This window comes from Lissotriton helveticus, chromosome 3_1 (assembly GCF_964261635.1).
Source record: "Lissotriton helveticus chromosome 3_1, aLisHel1.1, whole genome shotgun sequence".
Taxonomy (NCBI): Eukaryota; Metazoa; Chordata; class Amphibia; order Caudata; family Salamandridae; genus Lissotriton; species Lissotriton helveticus.
Window position 1 is genome coordinate 1,527,779,922 of NC_136061.1, and position 23,320 is coordinate 1,527,803,241.

The following is a 23,320-nucleotide window of genomic DNA, read 5'->3' on the forward strand; positions in this document are numbered from 1 at the left end:
TCAGAAACGCGGTCCAAAGAGCTGTACGATTCACCTTCGATCAACTCTGAGTTTCCAAATGCCTGCCAGAACTGATGCGGAATGACCGAACGATTACCTTTCCATCGTAATCGGTCGGTGGGAAATGTTTCCGACCGACCAATTAGGATGGGTTCCGACATGGTTTAGGAAAATCCGAATGCCATTCGGAGTCTTTCCGACAGACATCCTAATCCGGCTTTATGAGTACTGATTGGCATAACACAAGAGAAAAATCTGCTCAGTTTGATCATTTTAACCGTAGAGATACATCTGCTGTGTAAGTATTGATCTGTTTACCAAGAGAGACAGCTCGGCTGTCTAAGTCTTTATTTTGGCAATCTGAGAAATAGATCTGTTGTCTGAGTCCCGATGACTTCTGTGTGTGAAATTATGACTTCTACTGTGCAGTGGAGCAAAGCTTGAATTGTGGCAAAGCTGCTTCCTGGTTACCCTCAAACCCTGGCCTAACATATTCTTCTTTTCTCCAGGGATGACAGGCCCCCGTGGGGACACTGGAAGTTCCGGAGCTGAGGGCAGGAAAGGTGAGAAAGGAACCCCGGGAACGTGCCCTGCGAATCCACGCTCAGCCTTTAGCGCCAAACGAACAGACACTCGCAGCCCTCCCCCGGCGGACCAAGCCATCATCTTCGACCAGGTCCTCATCAACGAGCAGGGCCACTACGACACCAAAACGGGCAAGTTCATGTGCCAGGTCCCCGGAGTCTACTACTTTGCCGTCCACGCCACCGTCTATCGGAGCAGCCTCCAGTTTGACCTCCTGAAGAACGGCAAAGCTCAGGCCTCCTTCTTTCAGTTCTACGGCAACTGGCCCAAACCATCGGCCCTGTCCGGGGGGGTGCTGCTGCGGCTGGAGCCCGAGGACGAAGTGTGGGTGCAGGTGGGCGTAGGGGAGTACAGCGGGCTTTATGCCAGCGTCAAGACGGACAGCACCTTCAGCGGGTTCCTGGTCTATTCTGATTGGCCCAGTTCCCCCGTCTTCTCCAGAGTGGACGGGGACCTCCGTTGATGGGCCACCGTTCCCAGGCGTCTAGACGGGTGCAGGTCGCCAGAACGGCAACAGGGTGCTCATCCTGACCTGTGAGCTTGGCTATGGTTCACTCTCCGAAGGATCAGGCGCAATACAAGGCCCCAGGGTTTCATATATATCATATTTCCACTATTACTTGACTGGCACTTTACTAAGGAAGTGTGCCACGTGCCCTGGGTCTTAGTGCAGACACAACACAGAGCTATGCCTTGCAAAGTGACCAGCATAGGGTGTTCACTATTTCTGTTTTGAGCTGTGCAACAAGACACAAAGGTCTGTGTTGTTGCAAATAATTATAAACGCTTGTCTTTCTGCTTTTCCAAAAAATAAAAAGAATGTAAAGCTGAGAGTTATTCAGAAATAACAGTAAACCTCAACCCATTGTTTATCAATGATGACCTGCATATTAATTGTATAAAAGAATAGCGCTGCCAGTACACTCTAATGCTACCGAAATACAGACACACACAATTTCCTGAGTCTCAGTTACAGAACTTGCCGAGAGGTATAGATGACCAACTGCACAACTATGAGGCCGCCCTGGGAAGATTTTCTAACTCAAAAAAACCCTTTCTGCAAAGTACCAGCACGTCTCTTCAACTTTGGGTTTTCAGAAGTGCTTATTGGAGCGCGATGCTGAATGTTCTATCCAGTGTCTCAAGCTGCCTCCCAGTGAAAGCCTGTAAATAGACACTCTGAGGCTGGTGAATTGAAAGACAGTCTGGGAACTCGCCTACGGTGGCTCCGTTTGGCCAAGTTTTCTTTTCTGATTATTCCCCAATGTCAATCACAGAGGTATTCCCTCTCTGTATATAAAGCATTGAGTGTTAGTTTTTCATTTAACCATTTCTTATTTGACAATGATACTTGGAGGGCGTGAGTCTTGACTTTTACTGCAGAGAGGAAAGAAGGAAAGAAAAGATAAACGCTTAGAACACTAGAAGAGCCCAAGGCAGCATGGGAAGGCTTATGTAGATGCCCACAGATGCAGACACATTACTGAATAGGTGGTGTATTTTCCGGATGTTTAGAGAATAGCATCCCACACAAACAGTGCTTTTGTTGTCGAAATATTGGAGGGAAAGGAATGAATTTTGAAAGACAGAGAGAGAAGTAAAACATGTTATTAAGTACACCCCCCCCAAACAAAAATCACGGAACGAAAAGCTCTAGACTAGAGTATGTCTTTGCACTTTACCCAAGAGCATTGTTAATGATCACTCTAGCACGCACACACACACACACACACACACATTTGAATGTATTAGTGCTTTTCTGAACGCATTAATGTATTTCATAGTTGCTTGTGTACCTCCCCGATGTTTAAGCCATGTAGTAGGGAACAGTATGTTGTCACTGAGGCTGTTCTTTGGTGCATCCTTTTCAAGTGCACATTGTGTAAGGAAGGTTAACGTGTAGTGCGGGTTTTAGGAACTGGTGAGAGGGCTCATCAATTCATGACAAGACTTGATTTTCATGGTTGGTTGGGGGGAGGGCGCTCCGTCATTTACAAAGGGTGCAGCGTTACTCCCTCCAACATGAACAAACAATGTACATTCAGAGGTGAAGAGGGAAATGTTCTCCTGTGGATCATATACACACCGCTCCGCTCTGGGTAAATGTTCAGAGGTGCAGGGGTCTGTCTCAGATGGGCTAGAGATGTGCTGTGTGCCGGGTTAGTGCACGTGATGTGATGTGCTGCGTACTGGTTGGTGCCTGTTATGTGATGTGCTACGAGCTCCCCCCCCCAATCGTAATATGGCGGGTGAGCCCGCACTGTGGCAGTGGTCGGACCGCCACCGCGTGTACGGTTAATGCCTGTGATATGTCACAAACTGGTTAATTCTTTTACACAAAGTTAGGGGTCCCGAGTGGAAACCCTAGGAGGGTAGAGAGGTCCTCAAAGAAGATGATTGAAGGGATACTTCCTCCCAGAAACATACTCAAAGACACAAAAGTATCCCATCTGGGACCAAGATGGCATCGTTTATAAACAGCAAAAGATGGGGAATCGTCTGCACGACAGGTGGCAGCACACCCACTATTTTGGGTGGGCTGGGAAAGAAACAATTTTCTTTATACAACCCTCGTTCACTCTAATAGTGACATGCTTCATCATCGGGTTCACCCAACTCCTAAAGGTTGGGGTGGGCTCAACTGTATTCCAGGGACCACTTATGAAGATTGGGTGTATGGAGGCGTAACTTTAAAGAGAAAATTCCTCACCCACTCCAAAAGTATCTGACCTGAATTTATGAGAACTACTCTTTCCCAGTATCAGCACTCAAATCCCATTTAACTTTAAACCAGTAGTAGCTTCAGGGTTTTCACAAATTGCTTTATGTTGTGTTTCCTCAATCTTCTTTTTCAAAGAGTTTAGAGATTTATTTTCATTTTGAAAGCTTTTGAATTGTGTACGGAAATAAAAAAGATTATTCCTCTTATGACAACATCGTCTTGATCTCATCCTTTCAAAATGTTAAACTAAAGCTGTTTCTTCCAGTTGTCGCTTTTGCTGTTTCCTGCTTCGATACAAGCACAATCCTTGCCATAGGAAATCCAGCGCTTAAAATGATGACATTTGGGGCTGTATGTAAAAATATTAGAGTTTCTGATTTCCTAATTGCGATTCTTTGTGAATCTCGATTCGGAAATCGAAATTCCTAATGTATGAAATCCATTCAGTTTAATTTGTCAATTCCTAATGGGGCCGCAATCGACCTACCTCATGAATATTAATGAGGTAGGTTCCAATGTGCGACCCACTAGGAATCGCGGCCATCACAGGGATTGTGGCCTGCTGGGGTCAGAAGACCACCATCTCTCTGTGATTGATTTTTAATAAACCAAACTGTTTTCTTTTTTAAATGCAACCCACTATCCTTAAAGGAAAACAGGATGCGTTTAAAAAAAGAAAAAATTAAGCTTTGAAGTTTTGTTTTTTAAGAGAAGGCAGCGATCCCTTGGACCACTACCTACCTGCTCTTATAAAATATTTCTTTCAACATTCATGATTATCACCACCCTTGAGGTATCGGTAAAAAATGAATGTTTTGTGACAGTTATGTGGTCGCAAAATATTCACACATACTGTTACGATTCCGTATTAGGTAAGGACACCCTAAGAAGGCTCCTTCCAAATTTCGAATCACTAAACACCAATTGCCATATAGGAACATATTACCGAAAGGCAATTTGTGCTTTGTACATATGGAAAAGCATTTTTGAAGTCAATAATGGCCCAATGCTGAGAATCGGGCCATTTCTGACCACTAAAATGCTTTCGTACATATGACTCTTGATTACTAATGACAAGACAGTGTGTTTAACTTTATTGAAGTTCTCATTCGTGTGTTTTCTTATCCAATTTCTGATATGCTTGAATCTCTAGATGTTTCTTTTCTCCTTACTGACTACTTGTCCATTGTTATCTTGCCTGCTGTAAAACGAAATGCAATATTGTGTTGTTATCTTCACTGTTGTAAAGCAAACTGCAATATTGTGCATAAGTGTTATACTTGCCAGTGCTGTCTTTTGGGTACATGTATAACAGAGTCCACAAGTTTTGAGGGTCTATGTCTATGTCTTCTAGTCCAGGTCTGTTCTTTGGATTATGTAGTAATGTGTATGTTGTTATGTTCCCCTAAGTACTTCCATGTATTTGCATTTATGATCTATGATGTCACCTTTGGAACATCTGTGTTATGAAGATTCCTGTTGGATTCATCTTGAGGTTTTCTTCTGAACCTGGTGGAGCGGTTTTCCCTCTGCTCCACGACCTTGTAGTCTAATAAAAAACTTCTGGTATATGTTTCCTGCTTCCACCTCAATTACTACAAATTGATTGGCAACGAGGATGGGATTCAAACCCATGTGTGGAATGATCCTGAAACCTGGGCGCGAGAACAAGTATTAGTTGTGGAATGTCTTGAGGATCTAAAGCTTGATGATGTCAAACAAAAGTGGGCATCTAAGTTTCCCTCTGTTTTTGAAAATCGTTTAGGGAAAATAACTGGTTTTAAACACAAGATTGTGGTTAAGCATGGTGCGTTACCAGTGAAACACAAACTTAGGGGAGTCCCTTTCAGTGTCAGATCGGATTTAGAGAAGAAGTTAAAAGATGTGTGTGCTAAGGGAGTGGTTGAGCCGGCTGAATCTTCCCTATGGCTTACTCCATTGGTGGTAGCTCGAAAAAAATTGACAACTCAGGGTCTGTGTTGACCTTATATCTCTTAACAAAGAGAATTAGGTCGATTCTCACCCTCTTCCTAAGATTTCCAATTTGTTTGCCGCCACCAAGGGAGCCAAATGTTTCACTAAACTTGATCTTGCCAGCACGTACCATCAGGTTGAGCTCCATTCTGAATCTAAGCATTTAACTTCTTTTGTCTCTCCTATAGGGACTTTTCCCTGAGTACCGCAGAATGTCTTTTGGATTAGCCTCTGCGGCTTCTGTTTTCCAGAGGGTCATGAACAACATTCTCTGTGATTTAGACCCTGTTCTTGTATTTCAAGACGATGTCCTAGTGTTTTGTCCTGATTCTCGTTCACATGACATTATCCTTGAGAAAGTATTATCTTTATTCAGCAAGCAAACATGGTGTTGTTTTAAAAGCTGAGAAGTGTGAATTTAAGTGCGACAAGGTGGAGTATTTAGGACACATCGTGCCTCAAGATGGTATCGGTCCCAGACCAGGTTTATTAGAGGCAATAACAAGTGCTCCTCCACCATCTGACAAAATGGGTGTTAAATCATTGTTAGGTTTCTGTGAGTACTACTCAAAATTTCTTCCTGATTATGCCACTATTGTTCGTCCAATTAGTGCTCTGTTGAAAAAGGGAGTACATTTCAAATGGATTGAAGAGTGCACCTTGGCTTTGGATCGCGTGAGAACATTATTATCTAATAGTAAAACTCTTAAACCATTTGATCCTAATCATGAGTGATGCGTCACTGTTGACGCTAGTCAGGTCGGTCTGGGAGCTATGTTAACTCAAATTGTTGATGGTGTGGAGGAAACTATTTGTTTTGCTTCCAGAGTTTTGAGAGCATCTGAGCAACAATACTCAGTCAACAAAAAGGAGTTACTGGCTTGTTTTTGGGCCATAGAAAAATTCCGCCCATATGTGTGGGGAAAAAGGTTTGTTCTTATTACTGACCATAAACCTTTAGTGAATATTCTGGGTGATAATATGAGCAAATGTTCCACTCCAAGAATCCTCAGAATGGTCACCAGACTTTTACAATATCAGTTTGATATCAAACACATTGCGGGTGGGAGGAATTTCAGGGCAGATTTCCTTTCCAGATTTCCTGTTAGCAGCAATGAACAAGATAACATAAGGTATAATGATCTTGTTTAGAAAGATTCTGAGGATTGTTTTGTAGCCTCCATCGACATTCCAGAACTAAAAGTGGTTTCTGAAGAAGAATGGAAATCTGTTTTTCTAGGTGATTCTGTCCTTTCGGATGTTTGCGAGATGATTAAGAGGGGTTGACCTCATGAAAAGGTTCTTTCTCCCTTACTACAGCCTTTTTGCAAAATTGAGAAAGAATTATCTCTAGAGGATGGCTTACTTATGAGGGGTGAAAAATTGGTTCCTCCTTCTTCTCTCAGGGTTAATATTTTGAGAAAAGCTCATGAAGGACATCTGGGGGCCACTTTAACTAAATAACACATACGAGATTCCTTTTGGTGGCCATCCATGGATAATGATGTTGAGGTTATGATTTGAGAATGTTGTGTTTATGAGTCTTCTAACAAAACTCTGAAAGTATCCATTCCTCCCCTGTCACCTATTGAGTGTCCGGATGGACCTTGGGTAAAGGTAGGTCGATATTCAAGGTCCTTATGATGTTCTATGTGGACAGAATAAATATATTATTGTCCTTATGGATTATGCCTCTAAATGGCCGGAGATAAAACTGGTCAAAGAAGCTAATACCAGTTCTATAATTGATTTTCTATCAGAACTATTTTTGAGGGAAGGTTTTCCAGAAACAATGGTCTCTGGCAATGGAAAACAATTTGTAAGCAAAGATTTTCTACTTTTTCTACAAGCTTCTGGGATCAAACATGTCAAGAGCTCATTGAACCATCCCCAGAGTAATGGATTAGTAGAAAGAATTAATTGTGTTATTGGAGATTGTGTTAAGTGGGCCAGGGCGGGACATCATGATGTTCTCAAAGCTCTTAATGACATGATTTGGTCATACAGGACCACACCACATTCTTCAACTAAGGTCACACCTTTTGTTCTCATGAGGGGAAGAAAGGTCAATACAGTGTGTAGACCTTGTTGGATGTCAAGATTTATTGGATCTGATACTTGTGTTGATAATCTAATGCCGTGTGTCAAAGAAAATGTTTCAGACACTCAGTTTAAACAGAAGAATTGGTTCGACTCCAAGAAAGGGGTTACATTTTCTTACCTTAACGTGAGAGATTTTGTCAAAATTAAGTCTTTCGAATATTCCAAAAAAGGAAACAGCAAGTTTAGTAAACCACTTCAGGTGATTAAAATTTATGAAAATGCAGTTCAAGTTAAAGGTGGGCACTGGTGGAATTTGTCTAAGGTCGCTAAAGTTCTCCAGTGTTCCAGTTCTTCTAATGTTCACATTTCCGATGTGGTATTGGATTCTGGTTCAGTCTCTCAAAGGAAATGTAGCACTCTTGATGAAGTCGTACATCAAGTTCCTGTTACTTCCCAGATTGTGAGGAGTGTTAGACCTCATATGCTGTCTTCTCGTTATCGCTACGTTTTTTTTTAGACCTCATATGCTGCCTTATCGTTAAGTTTCATTTTTTATTTTGTTGTTCATAACAAGGGAATGTATGTAGTAATGTGTATGTTGTTATGTTCCCCTAAGTACTTCCATGTATTTGCACTTATGATCTATGATTACACCTTTGGAACATCTGTGTTATGAAGATTCCTGTTGGATTCATCTTGAGGTTTTCTTCTGAACCTAGTGGAGCGGTTTTCCCTCTGCTCCACGACCTTGTAGTCTAATAAATACTTCTGGTATATGTTTCGTGCTTCCGCCTCAATTACTACAAATTCTTTGCAGTAGCATTATTTTGCCATCTATATACGGGACAACAAATACCAGAATGCTAAGAAAAACCATAGATTAGATGATCTACTCACATGTGGACATAGGAAGCTTCAGAAGTCTTAGCTTATTCTTTGCTCTGCAGTGGGTGGATGAGAAGGAGATGGAGCTAATTTCCGTAATCAGTGGACGAGTGATGGAAGAACTCCTTGCACCCGGAACCTATTTAGGAACACCTAATTGCAGCCTATCTCTTCCTTGCAAGGTCTTGCAACCAGACAGCACAAGCTGTCTGGTTGCGAAAAAACCTTTTGAGGGCTTACTGTGAGTTTACAACCCACCCATTACTTATCAGTGGTTGACTCTATTGTCATTTTCATTTGCTTGATTCATATTTAATACATTCCTCTTCTTGTCTTTGTTTTTCCTCTGGACCATTACTTCTTTACCATCCTTTTGATTGGCTGACTTGTATTCTTCCACTGCCCACTTTATAGTGAGCTACTTTTCTCTTTTTGTTTCCACACCCAATAAAGTGTTGTAGCAATCCAACCGGACTTTCCCCACACTACCTCATTGCCCTGGATACGCACTATGTACATATAATAAAGGGGTGTAGACCTCACATGGTCTTCTGCCAGTACCTTACTTATTGTGTGTGTGTGTAATTTGCCAGCAGTGATTAGGTGACATTGTGTGGGATAGCCCAATGACACTGGGTAGCTCCGCCACACTGGTGACGTGGACCGGTCACATGTGCACCTCTACCCTGTCCGCTCCTGAGGAGTTTCATCTGGTGCACCTCCGCTAGAGGGTGCCATCCCCGTGAGCGGTTTGCCTCTGCGGCTACGCCCCAACTGCTGACGTCTGCCACGTCGAGCACCTGCACTGCAATCCTACAAGTGTGTAACCGCCAACGTTCGTGGTGCTCAGAGACAGCCAGCCTCATCTGAAATGATTTCCAGCATGAGCTGCAATCGCCGCATCTGCCTGTGCCGCTCCTGCCAACTGGGGCCTTAGCCTCTCTCCTGGCAGCCCGCCGCATGCCCCACCTGGCCCATGGCATGTCTCAGCATGGCATCACACCAGCCGAGAGTTGCGCATGCACCATCCCCTTCCCCATCTTATCTTGCTGACCCACTTGAGCTCTACCGGATCCCCAGCATGCCCGGTGCTATGGCAAGAATGCTTTCGACAACCCCTGGGGGCTCTTCGAGTGTAGGCCACGCTGTCAGTGCTGACAGTGGTGTTCTCCTTGCACAGTAAGTGGGAATGAAGTGAGAGGCTTGGTACATGTAAAATTGCACATACTATTTAAAACTGTTTGAAAATGACATGATGTAGGAGAAAATAAAATTATATAAAGACACATAAAAACATTTTGGAAGTGGAACAAAGGAAAGTAGAAGACCTCATATTAATAAGGGAGAAGTCAAAGGAGCACAAAACAACGGTGCACATTCAAGGAGGCACCACGGGCAGTCTTGCTCCCAGCACCTCAATAAAGAGCCTGGGGGTGCACAAGGCAATACAGTGAACATGAGGAGTCATGCTTGCTCCCCAACCCACGATCAAAGGGTGAAGCTGAGGGAGAATCAGACACGCGGCACCACCATTGACAGCATACCAGCAGTCTCTGTGTCCAGCAGTACGCTGCACATGAGAGAGAAAAGTGAGTACAATGCCGTCCAGCCATGGTTGATGGTGCCAATGCTGTGCCACAGCAAGAGCCCCACCCAGAGACTTTCCACCACAACATGCACTGGTAGGGGTGCTGCAACCATTCAGTGAGCTCACTGGTCCAGCCACTGCCTCACCCCACTGGAAAACATGGGTAGGGAGCTGGACTACTATTTCATTGCCACCAGTGAAAATGATGAAGACATTAAGCGCTCCCTTCTTCACCATTATGTTGATGAAGATCTATAAGCTGTTCGAGCACCTCCCTAACACGAGAGCATCAACCGACTAGGATGTAGTGTGAGAGCCCTCAATGCACACTTTGATCCGCAATAAACCTTCCTTTAGCATTTCAAGCTCTGCCAAGCCCACCAATGTGAGCGGGAGTCCATAGATATTTTTTACGCATGCCTGAGTGAGCTAGCCAGCACGTTCACAGCAGGTGACCAACCAAAGGAGAGAAAGGAACAGATCATCCATGGATGCAGAAACAAAACACTCAGAGGTCTCATCTTGAGGCAGCCAAACTTCATCCTAGATGGCATCCTCATCATGGCACGATCCAGTGACCTGTTGGCCATGAAAGCCACCAAAATGGGCATCGCCATTACTTCAAACACTGGAAAAGACCCCCACAGAAAAAGTCAAGAGGGCCGAAGCAGTACACTCCAGAGGAAAAACAAGCAGACCCAGAGCTCCAACTCTTCCTCAAGCCGGAACCCTCTGCAGGTATTGTGGCCACTATGAATACCCCTTAGATAACTGCTAACCTCGGGCGGAGCAGGCGTAGTGCCTCTACGCGGAGTTCCACAGAGTTGGGAAAAAACTCTGTGGAACGCCGCTCTCCCCCCTGCCAAAGTAATTATAAAGTAGGAAAAAAGTCACTTACCTGCTGTGGCTCCTCCACCTCGCTATGGCCACTCTCCTTCATCGTCCTTACCATCCTTCTTCTTTGGTAAACCCTACGTTGTACGTTTTGCGCGTGGAGGGGACGACTATCAATGCCCCGCCACGGAGTCGTATTTTTGCCTAAACTCTACGTTTACAACAGAACGCGGAGTATGCAAAGCTACGTAAACTCCGCTGGCGTAGCGTAGTTACCCGCCCGACCCTAACAACTGCAAGGTCGCACAAGTTCAAACTGTGGAAAGATGAATCACTTCGCCACAGTATGCAAAGGTGGATTTAGGGGAAGAGGGGCCATAGGAAGGTGAACCTCGCCCAAAGCTCTTCAACAACTGTTCCTTTACGAACCTGACCTCCATGGTGCCGCAACGCAGCCACAACGCTATAGACACCAACTAGAACACTCATCACCAGATGATGATGAAGAGCATTCCTCATCTCTTTCACGAGTGTCTTGAAGAAGCACAGGCCGCAACCCACGTGCATGCTAGGGAGTGCTGAGCTGGAAGTAAAGGCCTTCATTGATACTGGTGCTTCCGACCCAGGCCACCATTGTCCCCATCAAAAAACACAATATTTACCTATGGGATCCATTTCCCACTGCTCCTGCATGACAGTGAGTGTGAAATCCGATGACCAAGAAATCACAACGACATTCCACATGGTCGACAAAGAAGCTGATACCCTGTTCGGGAGTCACAAGATAGGAGATCTAGGCCTTGTATCATTTGCGCAGAATGTGAAAGCCTACCAGACTGACAAACTGATGAGCCGATTTCCCTAACTTTTCAGTGGCCAAGGATGTCCGAAAGCCACCCCGATCAAGCTGCACATCGATAAATCTGTCAAACCTGTGGCTCTCCATCACCGATGTGCGCCTTTCCACCTAAGGCCACTGGTCAAAAAGGAACTGGAGAAACTCGAGAGCCAAGGGGTGATTGAAAAATGTGTCCAGCTGGATGCCCTGGGTGTCCGCAACAGTTATAGCAGAGACATCAAAGCAACCAGGGAAAGTGTGCCTAAGCATTGACATGCGGTTCCCCAATCAAGCCATCAAGCCGGAGAGACATATCACACTCACAATGGATGATATCGCCGATCTGAATGGATCAAGGTGGTTCTCTAAACTAGATTTGAAAGCAGTATATCACCAGCTGCTAATCTCAGAAGAGAGCAGGTACATAGCGGCATTCTCTATGCACCTGAGGCTACACCGTTACAAATAGCTGAACTTCGGCATCTCCTCAGTAGTAGAGGTATTTCAAAATGTCGTAAGAGAAACATTGCCAGGACTCCAAGGTGTCATGAATGTGAGCAATGACATTCTGATCTACTCCGCAGCCGCCGAGGAACACCATAAACACCTGCGAGCCACAGTGAAACGCCTGTGGGATCATGGAATCACCCTTCACAGAGAAAAGTTTTCCTTTTTGCAGACTTCCATAGAGTTTTTTGGATATGTGTTCAATCAGGATGGGGTGCAGGTCAACCCCCGAAAATCGGCTATCAAGCACACTCCAGCTCTGAGCACAGTTTCTGAGGTACACAGTTTCCTCAGCATGGCTACTTACTGTGGCAGCTCTATTCCCAACTTTGTAACTATCACCGAACCCTTAAGAGCCCTGACTAAAAACATTAAACGCCTGTCTAGCATTAGGCTGTGCAGCCTTACTGACATAAAGACAGCATTGTATTTCTAATCGAACCGTTTCTCATTTTCCTCCAAATGCAAATCCTTGGTTGAGATAGTCTGAAGGTGGGTAGGGATGTACTTGAACTCATTATCGTTGACATCAAATTCTTTCATTTTGGAATCCAACACCCACCACCGTCTGGAAATGGGGCCCCGGCGAGGAGGAAGCATTCCAAAAAATAAAAGAGGCCCTACTGAGCAAGACGATGATGGCTTACTTCGACTTGAAAAGGCAAACTGTTGATGCAAGCCCTATAGGCCTTGGGTCATGCTCACTTTGGAAGTAGAACCAGGGAGGTGTTCACCACTGGCGTTCCCCAGCAAAGCACTCATGCAGACTGCAGCGTGATATGCCGAAATAGAAAGGGAGGCATTAACCATCAAATGGGCATGCGGACACTTCCACTCGTACCTCTGCAAGAGGCCGTTCAGAGTGGTTACTGACCTTCAGCCACTAGTCCCATTGTTACAAGGTACAGAACCCCAAACACCACCATGTATTGAATGCTGGGCCATTAAGCTACAACACTACCACATGGAGGTGATCTACCAGCAGGGATCGAAGAACTTGGCTGACTTCCTCTTGGTTATCCACCTCACCCTGCAGATGAACACAATGATAATGCACAGGCTACGGAGGAGTATGCCAGCATGGTGCCCCAAGGAGCCTCCCTTCAGGCTCTTAGCCTAAGTGAGATCGAAGAAGCCACAAAAACAAATGGTAGTCGTGAAGGTAATGAATGCCTTCTGAAGTGACTTGTAGCAGAATTTCCTAGGTGACGCCAACAACTGGCATCACCGGGGAAAAAGAGATGCTCCCAAAGATGTGGAAGGTGCACGACTAACTCAGTGCTACCCAGGATGGCCTCATATTGAGAAGCTGACTGCGATTTATACCAGAGAGCCTACAACACCGAGTATTGACGCTGGCCCATGTGGGACACCAAGGCACAGTCAGGATTAAACACGCATGAGAGCAAAGGTATGGTTCCCAGATTTTGAAGCTGCTGTAGAAGAGATGGTGAGGTATTGCCCCTCATGTCAACTCACCAGGCTACCAGAAGTACCCGCACTCGTCATTTCAGAGGACCCCTGCACAACCTCATGGTCCAAAATAAGCTTAAACTTCGAATCTTCCCGATAGGACAGTCACAGTAGTCATGGTGGACAGGTATTTGAAATACTCTATCGTCGATGTGGTTGAATCAACAGCCTTCATCAATGTTGCACCACTGCTAGAAAAAGCCTTTGCACTTTTCGGCCTGCCTGGAGAAATTAAAACGGACAATGGGCCGACCTTTCAGGAGTCGGAGTTCAAAGAACTGCTTGAGCACTTAACAACATCACGGCGTCACGCCACAGTGGCCGCAGGCCAACGGAGAGGCTGAACGCTTCATGCATACACTAAGCAAAGCCCTCAGAATCTCCACAGTGGAAGGAGTAAACACTGAACTCAGTCTCCAGAGGTTCCTGAGGGAATACCAGAGAACACTGCACTGCGCCATGGTAAACAACCTTTACAACGCAACTTTTACATCGCAGAGCCTTTACAACGCAACCATTACAACGCAAACTATTACAACGCATTGCTCTGGGGGGCGCTCTAGGATAGGGAATAGGTTAATTTACTATCCAATAACCTTTCCTAGTGTCCACGGGGACTGGAGTTGGAATAGTAAATGAAACTATTCACTATCCAGCACCCCAAAGGACTATGCGTTGTAATGGACTGCATTGTAATACTTGCGTTGTAAAGGCATGCAATGTAAAAGCATGCGTTGTAATCTCATACATCCATCGACTCCATCTATCTATTCCCCTGTGGGCACTCCAGCCCGGTGCACACAGACCAATGTGTGCACAAGCGTGAAACAATGAGCTACACCCCAAATGATGTCTCTGGGTGACAAAGTGATAATAAAGGACTGAAGACTCGATGGAAGTTCAGGACACTGTTCGAACCAGGGGTATGGACAGTGATTCGAGTAGATGGTACCATGGTCACAGCCCGCTAAAACCAGGAGACTGTCACCAGGAACATCTTGTGGTTCCAGAAGGTAGACCTCCCCGATCGACTGGAGCCTGAACTAGAGGAGAGTGACACAATGAAGGAAACCTGAGAACCCGGTAGTCATCTCCGGTGACAAAACCCTTGAACAGATCGGTGCAAGAGCAAGCAGTCACACTGACCCCTTCAACAGTCTGAGTCCTGAGGTAACGACAGATCGCTCACACCACCAGCGGTATAACCTCAGAACCAACCTGCCACAGAGCCAGCAGCTCAGAGACTTTGCATGCTGAGTCCAACAGCGAAGTTCAATGTCACGTTGGGGAGGGTTGTAGTGAGCCACCCGTACCTTCCCCACGCTGGCTCAGTCATTTCTCCGGATATGCACCATGTACATCCTCTGGCCAGGGGTAGCCAGAGGCTGTATAATAAAGAGGGGTAGGCCGCATGTGGTCTTCTGCCCTCACCTTACTCAGTGTGTGTGTTTATATGTAATGTACCAGCAGCAACTAGGCCGCGTTCTGTGGGGTACTACGACAGCAGGTATCTCCGCCACACGTGTATGTGTAATCCTGCTTTGTCCTGATGTGCTTCTCCCTCCCTCCCAAATCCCCTCACCCACATTCCGTATTGCTCTCTCCATCACCTCATGTGCTGCTCCCTCTCTCTCAGGTGTGCTATGTCCCCTGCCAAACTCCCCCGCCACTCAGTGCTCCATGTTGCTTTCTTCCTCATGTATTTACTCCCACAGCCCCGTGTTCCCTTTCCCTAGTGTGCTGTTCAGTCGCGGCCATGCATGTAAGAGTGGTGGCGGATGGGCCGGGTTGGGGGGGGGGGGGGATTTCAACAGACGACGAGAGAAAATTATTTATTTATTTAGGGGCATTTCAGCAAGCGACAGCGATAATTAATGCTGGCCGCATATAGCGTGCAGAATTCTAACGCCGGATTCTATCGCCCGGTCAGCGCAATATTTACAGCACGCATCGCCGAGGCAATAGAAATCCCGGCAAAAGCGGCGATAGGAATAAAATATCACAGGAATACCAGTGATATAACCAGCAGTTAGAGAAAACCTTGTAAATAGGGAGAGGTGGATCTAGCATTATGATCCACCTCCCATGCAAAACATTGCTAAGTCGTGATTTTATCAGGCATAGTGGAACCGGCAAAATACCTGGTTAGCGCTACATTTAATGCCGATAAACGTGTTAGCGATTTACTAGATAATAGAGAGTAGCCCTGTTAGCGTTTATTCCCGCTGAGTTTCAGTTGGGAACGCCTACCTCGCATCTCATTAGCAATTTCGAGGCGAGGCGCTAGGAAAATATGCACAAAGGCATGGATTCACGCGTTAGCATGTCCATGCTGATAGGGCGTTATCGCCGCTTTTCGTCCCAAAGCAGACGCTAAAGCGGCGATAATTCTAACGCCGTGCCTTGTAGATATGCCCCTTAGTTTCCCCTCATCGTCTGTCAAAATCCCTCCCCTCCACCCCCCACCCAGCCCCACCACTCTTACATGCATGGGACCCGCGGCTGGTGCTGTTTGGTCTCATGTGCTTCTACCCGCTGCTAAACTCCCCTGACCCATTGCTCTGTATTGTTCTAATGCTAGTGTGATGCTTTTCCCCTCGCCCCCACACATTCCTTATTGCTTCCCCCTTCCGGCTCCTCCGTTGCCTCTGCCCACATGCAGTCTTTTAAAAAAAAAATGTAAGTGCTTTCAAATTAGTAAAATATGTCCTTCTTATATACTGATCAATCTTGGGTCGTAAAATAAAAAAAAATATGCTCGCTGGTGGCTCATGCCTACGAAATGATGTGTGTCATCAAGCCTTTTTGTTTCCCATGACCCCCCTCCCACTTTAGCAGCTTGCGCGGGGTGGGGGACATAAAACATTGAAAGCATTGTTTACTGAACCTTTGACTTTTTTGGAGACACAAATATAAGCTAATAAATGCTGCTGAAAGAGAATTACATATTGGTCCTATGGGATAGGAGTTGGGGGAACAGATGGAACAAGAGAGTGCAAAAGGAAGTGGGGAATGTGGCACAGATGAAAAGGACAGACAGAAGGGTGGACGGAGAGGTTAGTGGATAAATGTAAATTAGATTTAAGAAAGAGATGGATGAGGAAAGGATTGGTGGATGGATGCAGAAATAAGTGAACGGGTGGAGAGAAGGATGGCTGGCTGAAAAGAGGGAAGAATGGATAGGTAAATTGAGAAAAGTTGAAGAAAATGCTGAATGCATGATGAAAAGAAGGACAGTTATGGAGAAGGATAGAAAGAAGAAAGGTTGGAGAGATGCATGGGTAATACATAACAGCCATAGGTGCAGTGTCCCTGGCACCAAGGTAATAATATGAGTAATAATTATTTCTAACTCTACATGATTTATCACTGAAATATTAGCTTTAAGTACACCTTAAGAAATTTAGCCATTTGTCTTCGAATATCAGCGTATGTGTTCTGAAAACTCACCCATTATCCTGTACACATTTTAAAAAAATTGGTATACACATATTTATTCAACCAAGCAAAATATTCTATATTAATAGCCTTAGCTGCACACAGGAGATCTACTTACAGGTAGCTCGAGAGCTACCGGTAGCTCATTAACAACTCATTGGAAATTCCTGATTTAGAGCTTGACGGATGGAGTACTCTGTCATAAACATCACGGAGTACCCGTAGTGCTATCTTAACACATGATCAAGCTGGGCTGTTGCTCGGGGGGCCCACGAGCATTGGGGCCCCATGCAGACCAGAATTTAACACCAATTTTTCGTTAAACATTTTTATTCCTGTGAGTGCTTGTGTAGGCAGGGCCTAGTGCACTGCTTTGCCCTGGGGGGTTTAATGATGTTAAGACGGCCCTGAGTACCTGGGGCCTTATTTATGAGGCTTTGCGACAGTTTTGCCCTTCTGTTGCGTCACTTTTTGTGATGCATCGGCGCCATAAAACATGCCTCCTGATGCGCCCTATTTACAAAGACGTGAAAAGAAATTGGGTAACCCAGTAGACCCTTGTAGGCTTGGGCAATATATAGTATCAATAGAGAATTGTACACAAGGGATTTATTTAGAAAAATAGTAGAGAGCAATTTAAAAGCATTAGTCAAAAAGGTTAGTTGTAAGACAATCTAACTCTGTTGTATCCACAGGATAACAATGATTGTATCTCAAGTAGATCACAAATAGAAGAGAGCACACGGGAAACCTATTTGTTAGAAACTGAATTTTATCAGATTAAATCAGCATATGGGGATACATTCAGATAAATATCTCACAATATACATTTATGAGCAGATAAAACAAATAAATGGCACATCAGTTCATAATCTAAACATCAACTCCTAAAAATTAACCAAGAGTAACTCAAGTCAAACATGAACCAAGGAGACTCTTTGGATCAATAAATTATTATTGGAGATGATGTGTTGGTCAGCGTGTTAATATCTTACGCCTGCCCCACAGCAGGCGTAAGACTGACGCAGGCCCTTTCACATGGGGCTTGCCCCATGTGAAAGGACACATTGCTGGAGTTGCGTCACTTTTGTGCTTACAAATACGTCAGAAATACTGACGTATCTGTAACTCCTTGCGACATGATGCGTCATACAGTAAATGTGACGCATCCATCATGTCGCAAGGAGGAAGCACTGAGAAGTGACGCATCGTTGCGTACTTCTCATAAATGAGGCCCTTGGTATGCAAAACCCTGAATCCACCCTCCCTATTGTAAGCTCCGTATATCATCGGCTTTCCGACAGCATTGCCCTATTGACTCCATCGACAGAAAACTTACACCGATCGCCTGTGGGAATGACTTTCACAGTAAGGGCTTCACACCACCTGCCCTATTTAGGGGTGGCTGTCAGGTGTCAGTTTTTTCTGTCATCACAGCCAAGGAAACTAGACGGCGACGAACAGAAAAATAAAATAATGATCCCCACACCCAAGGAAAGAACTCTGAGTTGGGGTGTCATTATTTATTTGTTTTTTTCAAAAACAAACTCCCAATTTGCTTTTGGAAAACAAAAAAGTATGGTGCAGTCAGCCAAAACCGGCAGCTGCCATCCGCCAAACTTTTGGCACCTTCAAAGAAAACACGTTCCTGCTTCCTCTGAAGGGACTGAGGGGCAGATTTATGATAACTGGCGCAACCCCAGGGATGCGCCAGTTATTTTGCGCCGCTGCTCCGCCACCCATGGTGCGCCAGATTTACAATGCGGCGCACCACGGGGCAAAAACGGCACAGATGCGTGACGCATCTGTGCCGTAAAGGTGGCGCATTGCTGGAGTTGCGTCGCAAGCGCGACGCAGCTCCAGCAAGGCTCGGGGGTGCCCCATCTATACAATGCTGCGTCAAGACCTACGCCTGCTTCAAGCAGGCACAGGGTTTTGACGCAGCATTGGCCTGAAAGTGACTGAGTGAAATCTTATAGATTTCACTCAGCCACTTTTGCGAGGCGCACCTGCCCCGGAACACCCACCCTGCGCCGGAACGCCCAAAAGTGGCGCACGGCTTTACAACGTGACTCATCTGCCTAGATGCGTCACGTTGTAAATGGGTCGTAGGGATGCGCCACGTTTACGCCGCAGTTGCGTGACGCAAACGTGGCGCATTCCCATCATAAATCTGCCCCAGAGATTTCTGCTGGTTTGGCAGTGAAATATAAATATGGTGGTCCTCTGTCCATTAGGGTTAGCGACATGCCGCCGTCCATAACCACCCTGAGTAAATACAGCCAAACCTTGAATGAGGCCGTTTGACTGTGCTATTGCTTAACACCTTGCATGCTCATGAGGAGCTCAGCTCGTCATGAGCCACGGTGCTCGTGTGCTCATGACGAGCTCAGCTCGTCATGACCGTTAGAACGCTCGCACGCTGGGCAAATTCCCCTGCTGTGCGAGCGTTCTAATGAAACGGGTGTGCTCATGACGAGCTGAGCTCGTCATGAGCACACGACCACCGTGACTCATGACGAGCTGAGCTAGTCATGAGCACCGGGGCGCTGCACGCGCACCCCCTCCCCCCAGCACATCGGGGGAATATGCCCCGCACGGTTAAGCTTCCTGTAGTGACAAGAGGACACTTTTGCTGAAAATATGTGTGTGTGTGTTTTCGGAGGGTGTGGGAAGTAGATATTCATTACGAAAGTATTTATTGCACTTCAAATTACACCTGGATCACTTCCTATATGATTTCGTTGTGCTATATTAAAATGGAGAATATAATTCTCAGGTACAAAATTCAACTAAAAGAGTGCAGAAATATGTTGACAGGTCTAGAAAAAGGAACATCCGAGAAAAGGGAGCTAAAAGTAGCCTGAACACGCAGGCATGGCGAGGGTGTTTGTGGGACTGAGTGAAAACATATTTGGCTCCAATTTCCCATAAAAAGAATCTTTTTATAGAGCAGTGGAGCAGAAACAGACAGCAGTGTTTATAAGTATTTATTTCCTGCGCGGCTGTGGCATTCCTCCCGTGTTTGCAGTCTCTCGAGTGCTCCTTTGGGATAGTGAGTGAAGTGCGGGCGTGGAGGGCAGGCTGTGTGAGCGTGGAGAGGCCTGCTGGGCCTGTAGCACTGAAGGCTCTGGGACCGCGGCCCCCTCTGGGCTGTGTGAAATGTCGGGGTCTGGCGGGGTTACAGCTGCCACTGGGAGCAGGAAGACGCTCACAGCGCAGGGCTCCCTCTGTTTAGAATGATGCCAGAATTAGCTCTGAGAACTCGATGACATCACGGGGCGCGAGAGCTCTGTTAGTATAAGGACTGGGAAAGGGTCAAGCATCTGGGCATGTGACAGGCCTAGGGGCATCTGTAAGGGGTTGGGGGAGGTTGTGGAATTAATCTGAGAAACCACAAAGTGTAAGTGAGAGGTCAGTGAAAGTTTTGGGAGCATCTGAGGTTATCAGCAGACCATTAAACTTGAAAATGCTGACAGAATCCGTGAAAAGCATAGGTACGTCGGTGAGGAAATTTGAGTGGTTCACAAGTGTGAACCACATTATGCACAGCGTGGTCTGTGAGAAGGCAATCTAAGGGTTCACTCTGAGAAATAAAAAAGTACATAGCAAGGGTCCGTATAAGACCTAGTGGCAGATTTAAATGCCCCTTGGGACACGTTTGCGCCGCCTTTGCTTCACTTTTGGGACGCATCGGGGGTGTTAACAATGTGGCCAAGTTACAACGTAACGCATCTAGGGAGATGGGTCCCGTTGTAAAGGCCTGCGTCACATTATACCTGCGTCAGGTATAATGTATGCAGGGTGGGCGTTCCCACGCAGGAAAGCCTCGTAAAAGTGACGTAGTTAAATCTACAAGATTTCACTGCTTCACTTCTAGGACGCCACTGCGTCAAAACCTTACGCCTTCCTAAAGCAGGCATAAGTAGTAACACAGTACAATAAGTGTAGGCCTCAACATGCATTGCTGGAGTTGCATCGTGCTTGCGACATGACTCCAGCAATGCGTAACTTTTGAGCCAACAGATGCATCAGAATTTCTGACGCACCTGTCAATCCTTCCGCTATGGTGCGCCGTATTGTAAATACGGCGCATCCATGGTGGCACAGGGGTATCGCAGGCTGGCGCAGAGAAACTGACGCATCTCTACGGGTGCGTCATGTTCTTGTAAATATGCCCCCTAGAGTCATATATGAGGGGCCTGGTAGGGTTTACTTCATGAAACCAGCAAATGAACGGCAGAGGCCTAGGTTTGGGAAGACCACAGGTCATTGTATTGTATTGTATTGTATCTGTATTTGTATAGCGCTACTGCCACCCTACGGGTATCCTGCGCTTCACTTGATCAGCATGATGGCAAGTAAAGAGATGAACCGTATGGATCAGAATTTTGGAAACAGCCACGTTTTCAGGCTCTTTCTGAATTCAGTTAGCGAATCAATCTGTCTGATCCTTTGTGGCAGCTCATTCCAACTCTGGGCCCCTACCACACTGAAAGCCCCCCCCCCCCCCCATCCGGGAGCGGTTAAATCTTGTGGTTGCCCGTAGGCTGGCACCGGAGGACCGAATCTGTCTCTGAGGAAGGTACCAGGAGAACCTTTCCTGAAAAGGGATTGGGCCCATCCTATGTGATGCTCTAAACACCTGGCAGAGTGATTTAAAAAGAACCCTTTCCTTAATTGGTAGCCAATGAACCTCTGTTAGTGCAGAGGTAGAAGATTAATTGCGCTGCAAATTCAGCACCAGTTTTGCTGCTGCAGACTGGACTCTTTGCAACCCCTGGAAGATGTACTGAGGGGCCCCTAGATACAAAGAGTTACAATAGTCCAGTCTGCTCATCACTGTGCTGCTTACTACCAATGAGCGCAAATCTTTTGGTAGAATCGGAAGTATCCAGCGTAGCAAGCGTAGCAGACCAAAGCAGACACTAGCTGTCTTAGTTGCTTGTGACTCCATCTGGAGGTTCTTATCTATTAGGACTCCCAGATTCCGTACCGTGCTGGCCGGAATCAGAGGCTCCCCCTCCGGGGTAAGCCTAAACTCCATCGGAGCATACGTGGACAACCTCACCGGAGAGCAATATAGCACCTCGGTCTTTCCACCATTGAACTGCAACAAGTTCCTCCGCAGCCAGTCTGCGGTTTGCCGCATGCACTCTTGGAAATGGTCCAGGGAGACTGCCTGATTTCCCTCCAAAGAGAATGCCAGCTGCGTATCGTCCGTGTAGTTGAGCAAGTCACCCCCGAACAATTTAATGATAGGAAGTAGCGGCTGCAAATATACATTAAAAAGAATGGGGCTGATAGCAGAGCCCTGGGGGACCCTGTGGGTGACCTGTGATTTGCAAGATGTGAATGGTGCCAAGGTGACCGTCTGTTCTCTCCCTGTCAAGTAAGACCGTAGCCATTGCAGAGCCCGTCCCTTCACCCCTATTTTCTCCAGTCTCTTTAAAAGGATTGGGTGGCTCACTGTGTCATGCATAGGCTAAGGCGAGACTGGGCAGTTGCTTTAGGCCAAGAGGCTTGAGACAATGAAATGACTAAACGAAAACAGAGGATATCTCTTTCAAAGGGAGAGTGGGGCCAAACATTGCTTTTCCCACAGCAGGAGCAATACTTGCATTGGCTTCAACCAAGGCCATATCTGGGAAGACCGACCATATGGAGGAGAATGTAAGGGGGGGTTGATTTTGAAACCAAAATATCAAAGCTATCAGAAGACATGTGTCACTAACAAGTATATCAGAGAGTTCTCATTGTGGAAAGGTAGTACACTGTCTTATACATCTCTGAGCAGACCAGGGGGTGCTCACACGTTAAACCAGCAAAAAACGGCTTACTTGCTTTTTTGGTATCCACTATTTGGCAACACTTTCTTGAATTTCTGGAATTAATTAATCCATCTCTGTAAGCCTGATCCACAATTAATTCACCTTTCATTTTCTTGCACCAAATACTTCCACTAGGAATCCACCTAGCAAGTCCTTAAAGCTGCTCGCCTGTGGATCCACCAGCAAATCTTGTTCAGGGTCTAATGACCTTACTGCCCCTTCTCCAGCGATCAATCTCTGGCCTCAAGCCTCCTCCACTGTGAATTCACCAATCACATTTCTTTGCCCTGCTATTCTCGAGATCCATGGGTTACCTGATTTGGGTCCACTGCTCTGTGATTCATCAATTATAGCCTTTAAGCCTGCAACTCTTTTATGGTTGGAAAGCTTTATTGAAGAACAAAAATGATAAACAACAGTAGACATCAGCAATAAAAATGAGAAAATGCAAAAACAAAGTCTGAAGTAATGTCATTACTAATGTCATGGCAGAGAAATAAAAGCATGTTATGGAATTTTAAGACTATAGGGGGGGAGGGAGGGAACAAAAGAGGAATGCTGCAACTGGATAATAGTATAAAGAACAACGGCAGTTAAAACTA

General features: G+C 45.8%; 1 protein-coding gene across 1 annotated transcript in view; it reads left to right on the forward strand.

The window, feature by feature from the left end:
• The window catches only part of C1QTNF5 (C1q and TNF related 5), a 108,115-nt gene extending 104,602 nt beyond the window's left edge, over positions 1–3,513 (forward strand). The window contains exon 3 of the mRNA XM_078682177.1: positions 510–3,513. Coding sequence (XP_078538303.1) covers positions 510–1,048 — 539 coding nt within the window. The 3' untranslated portion in view covers positions 1,049–3,513. The remainder of the gene's footprint in view (positions 1–509) is intronic.
• Positions 3,514–23,320: the final 19,807 nt, after the last annotated feature.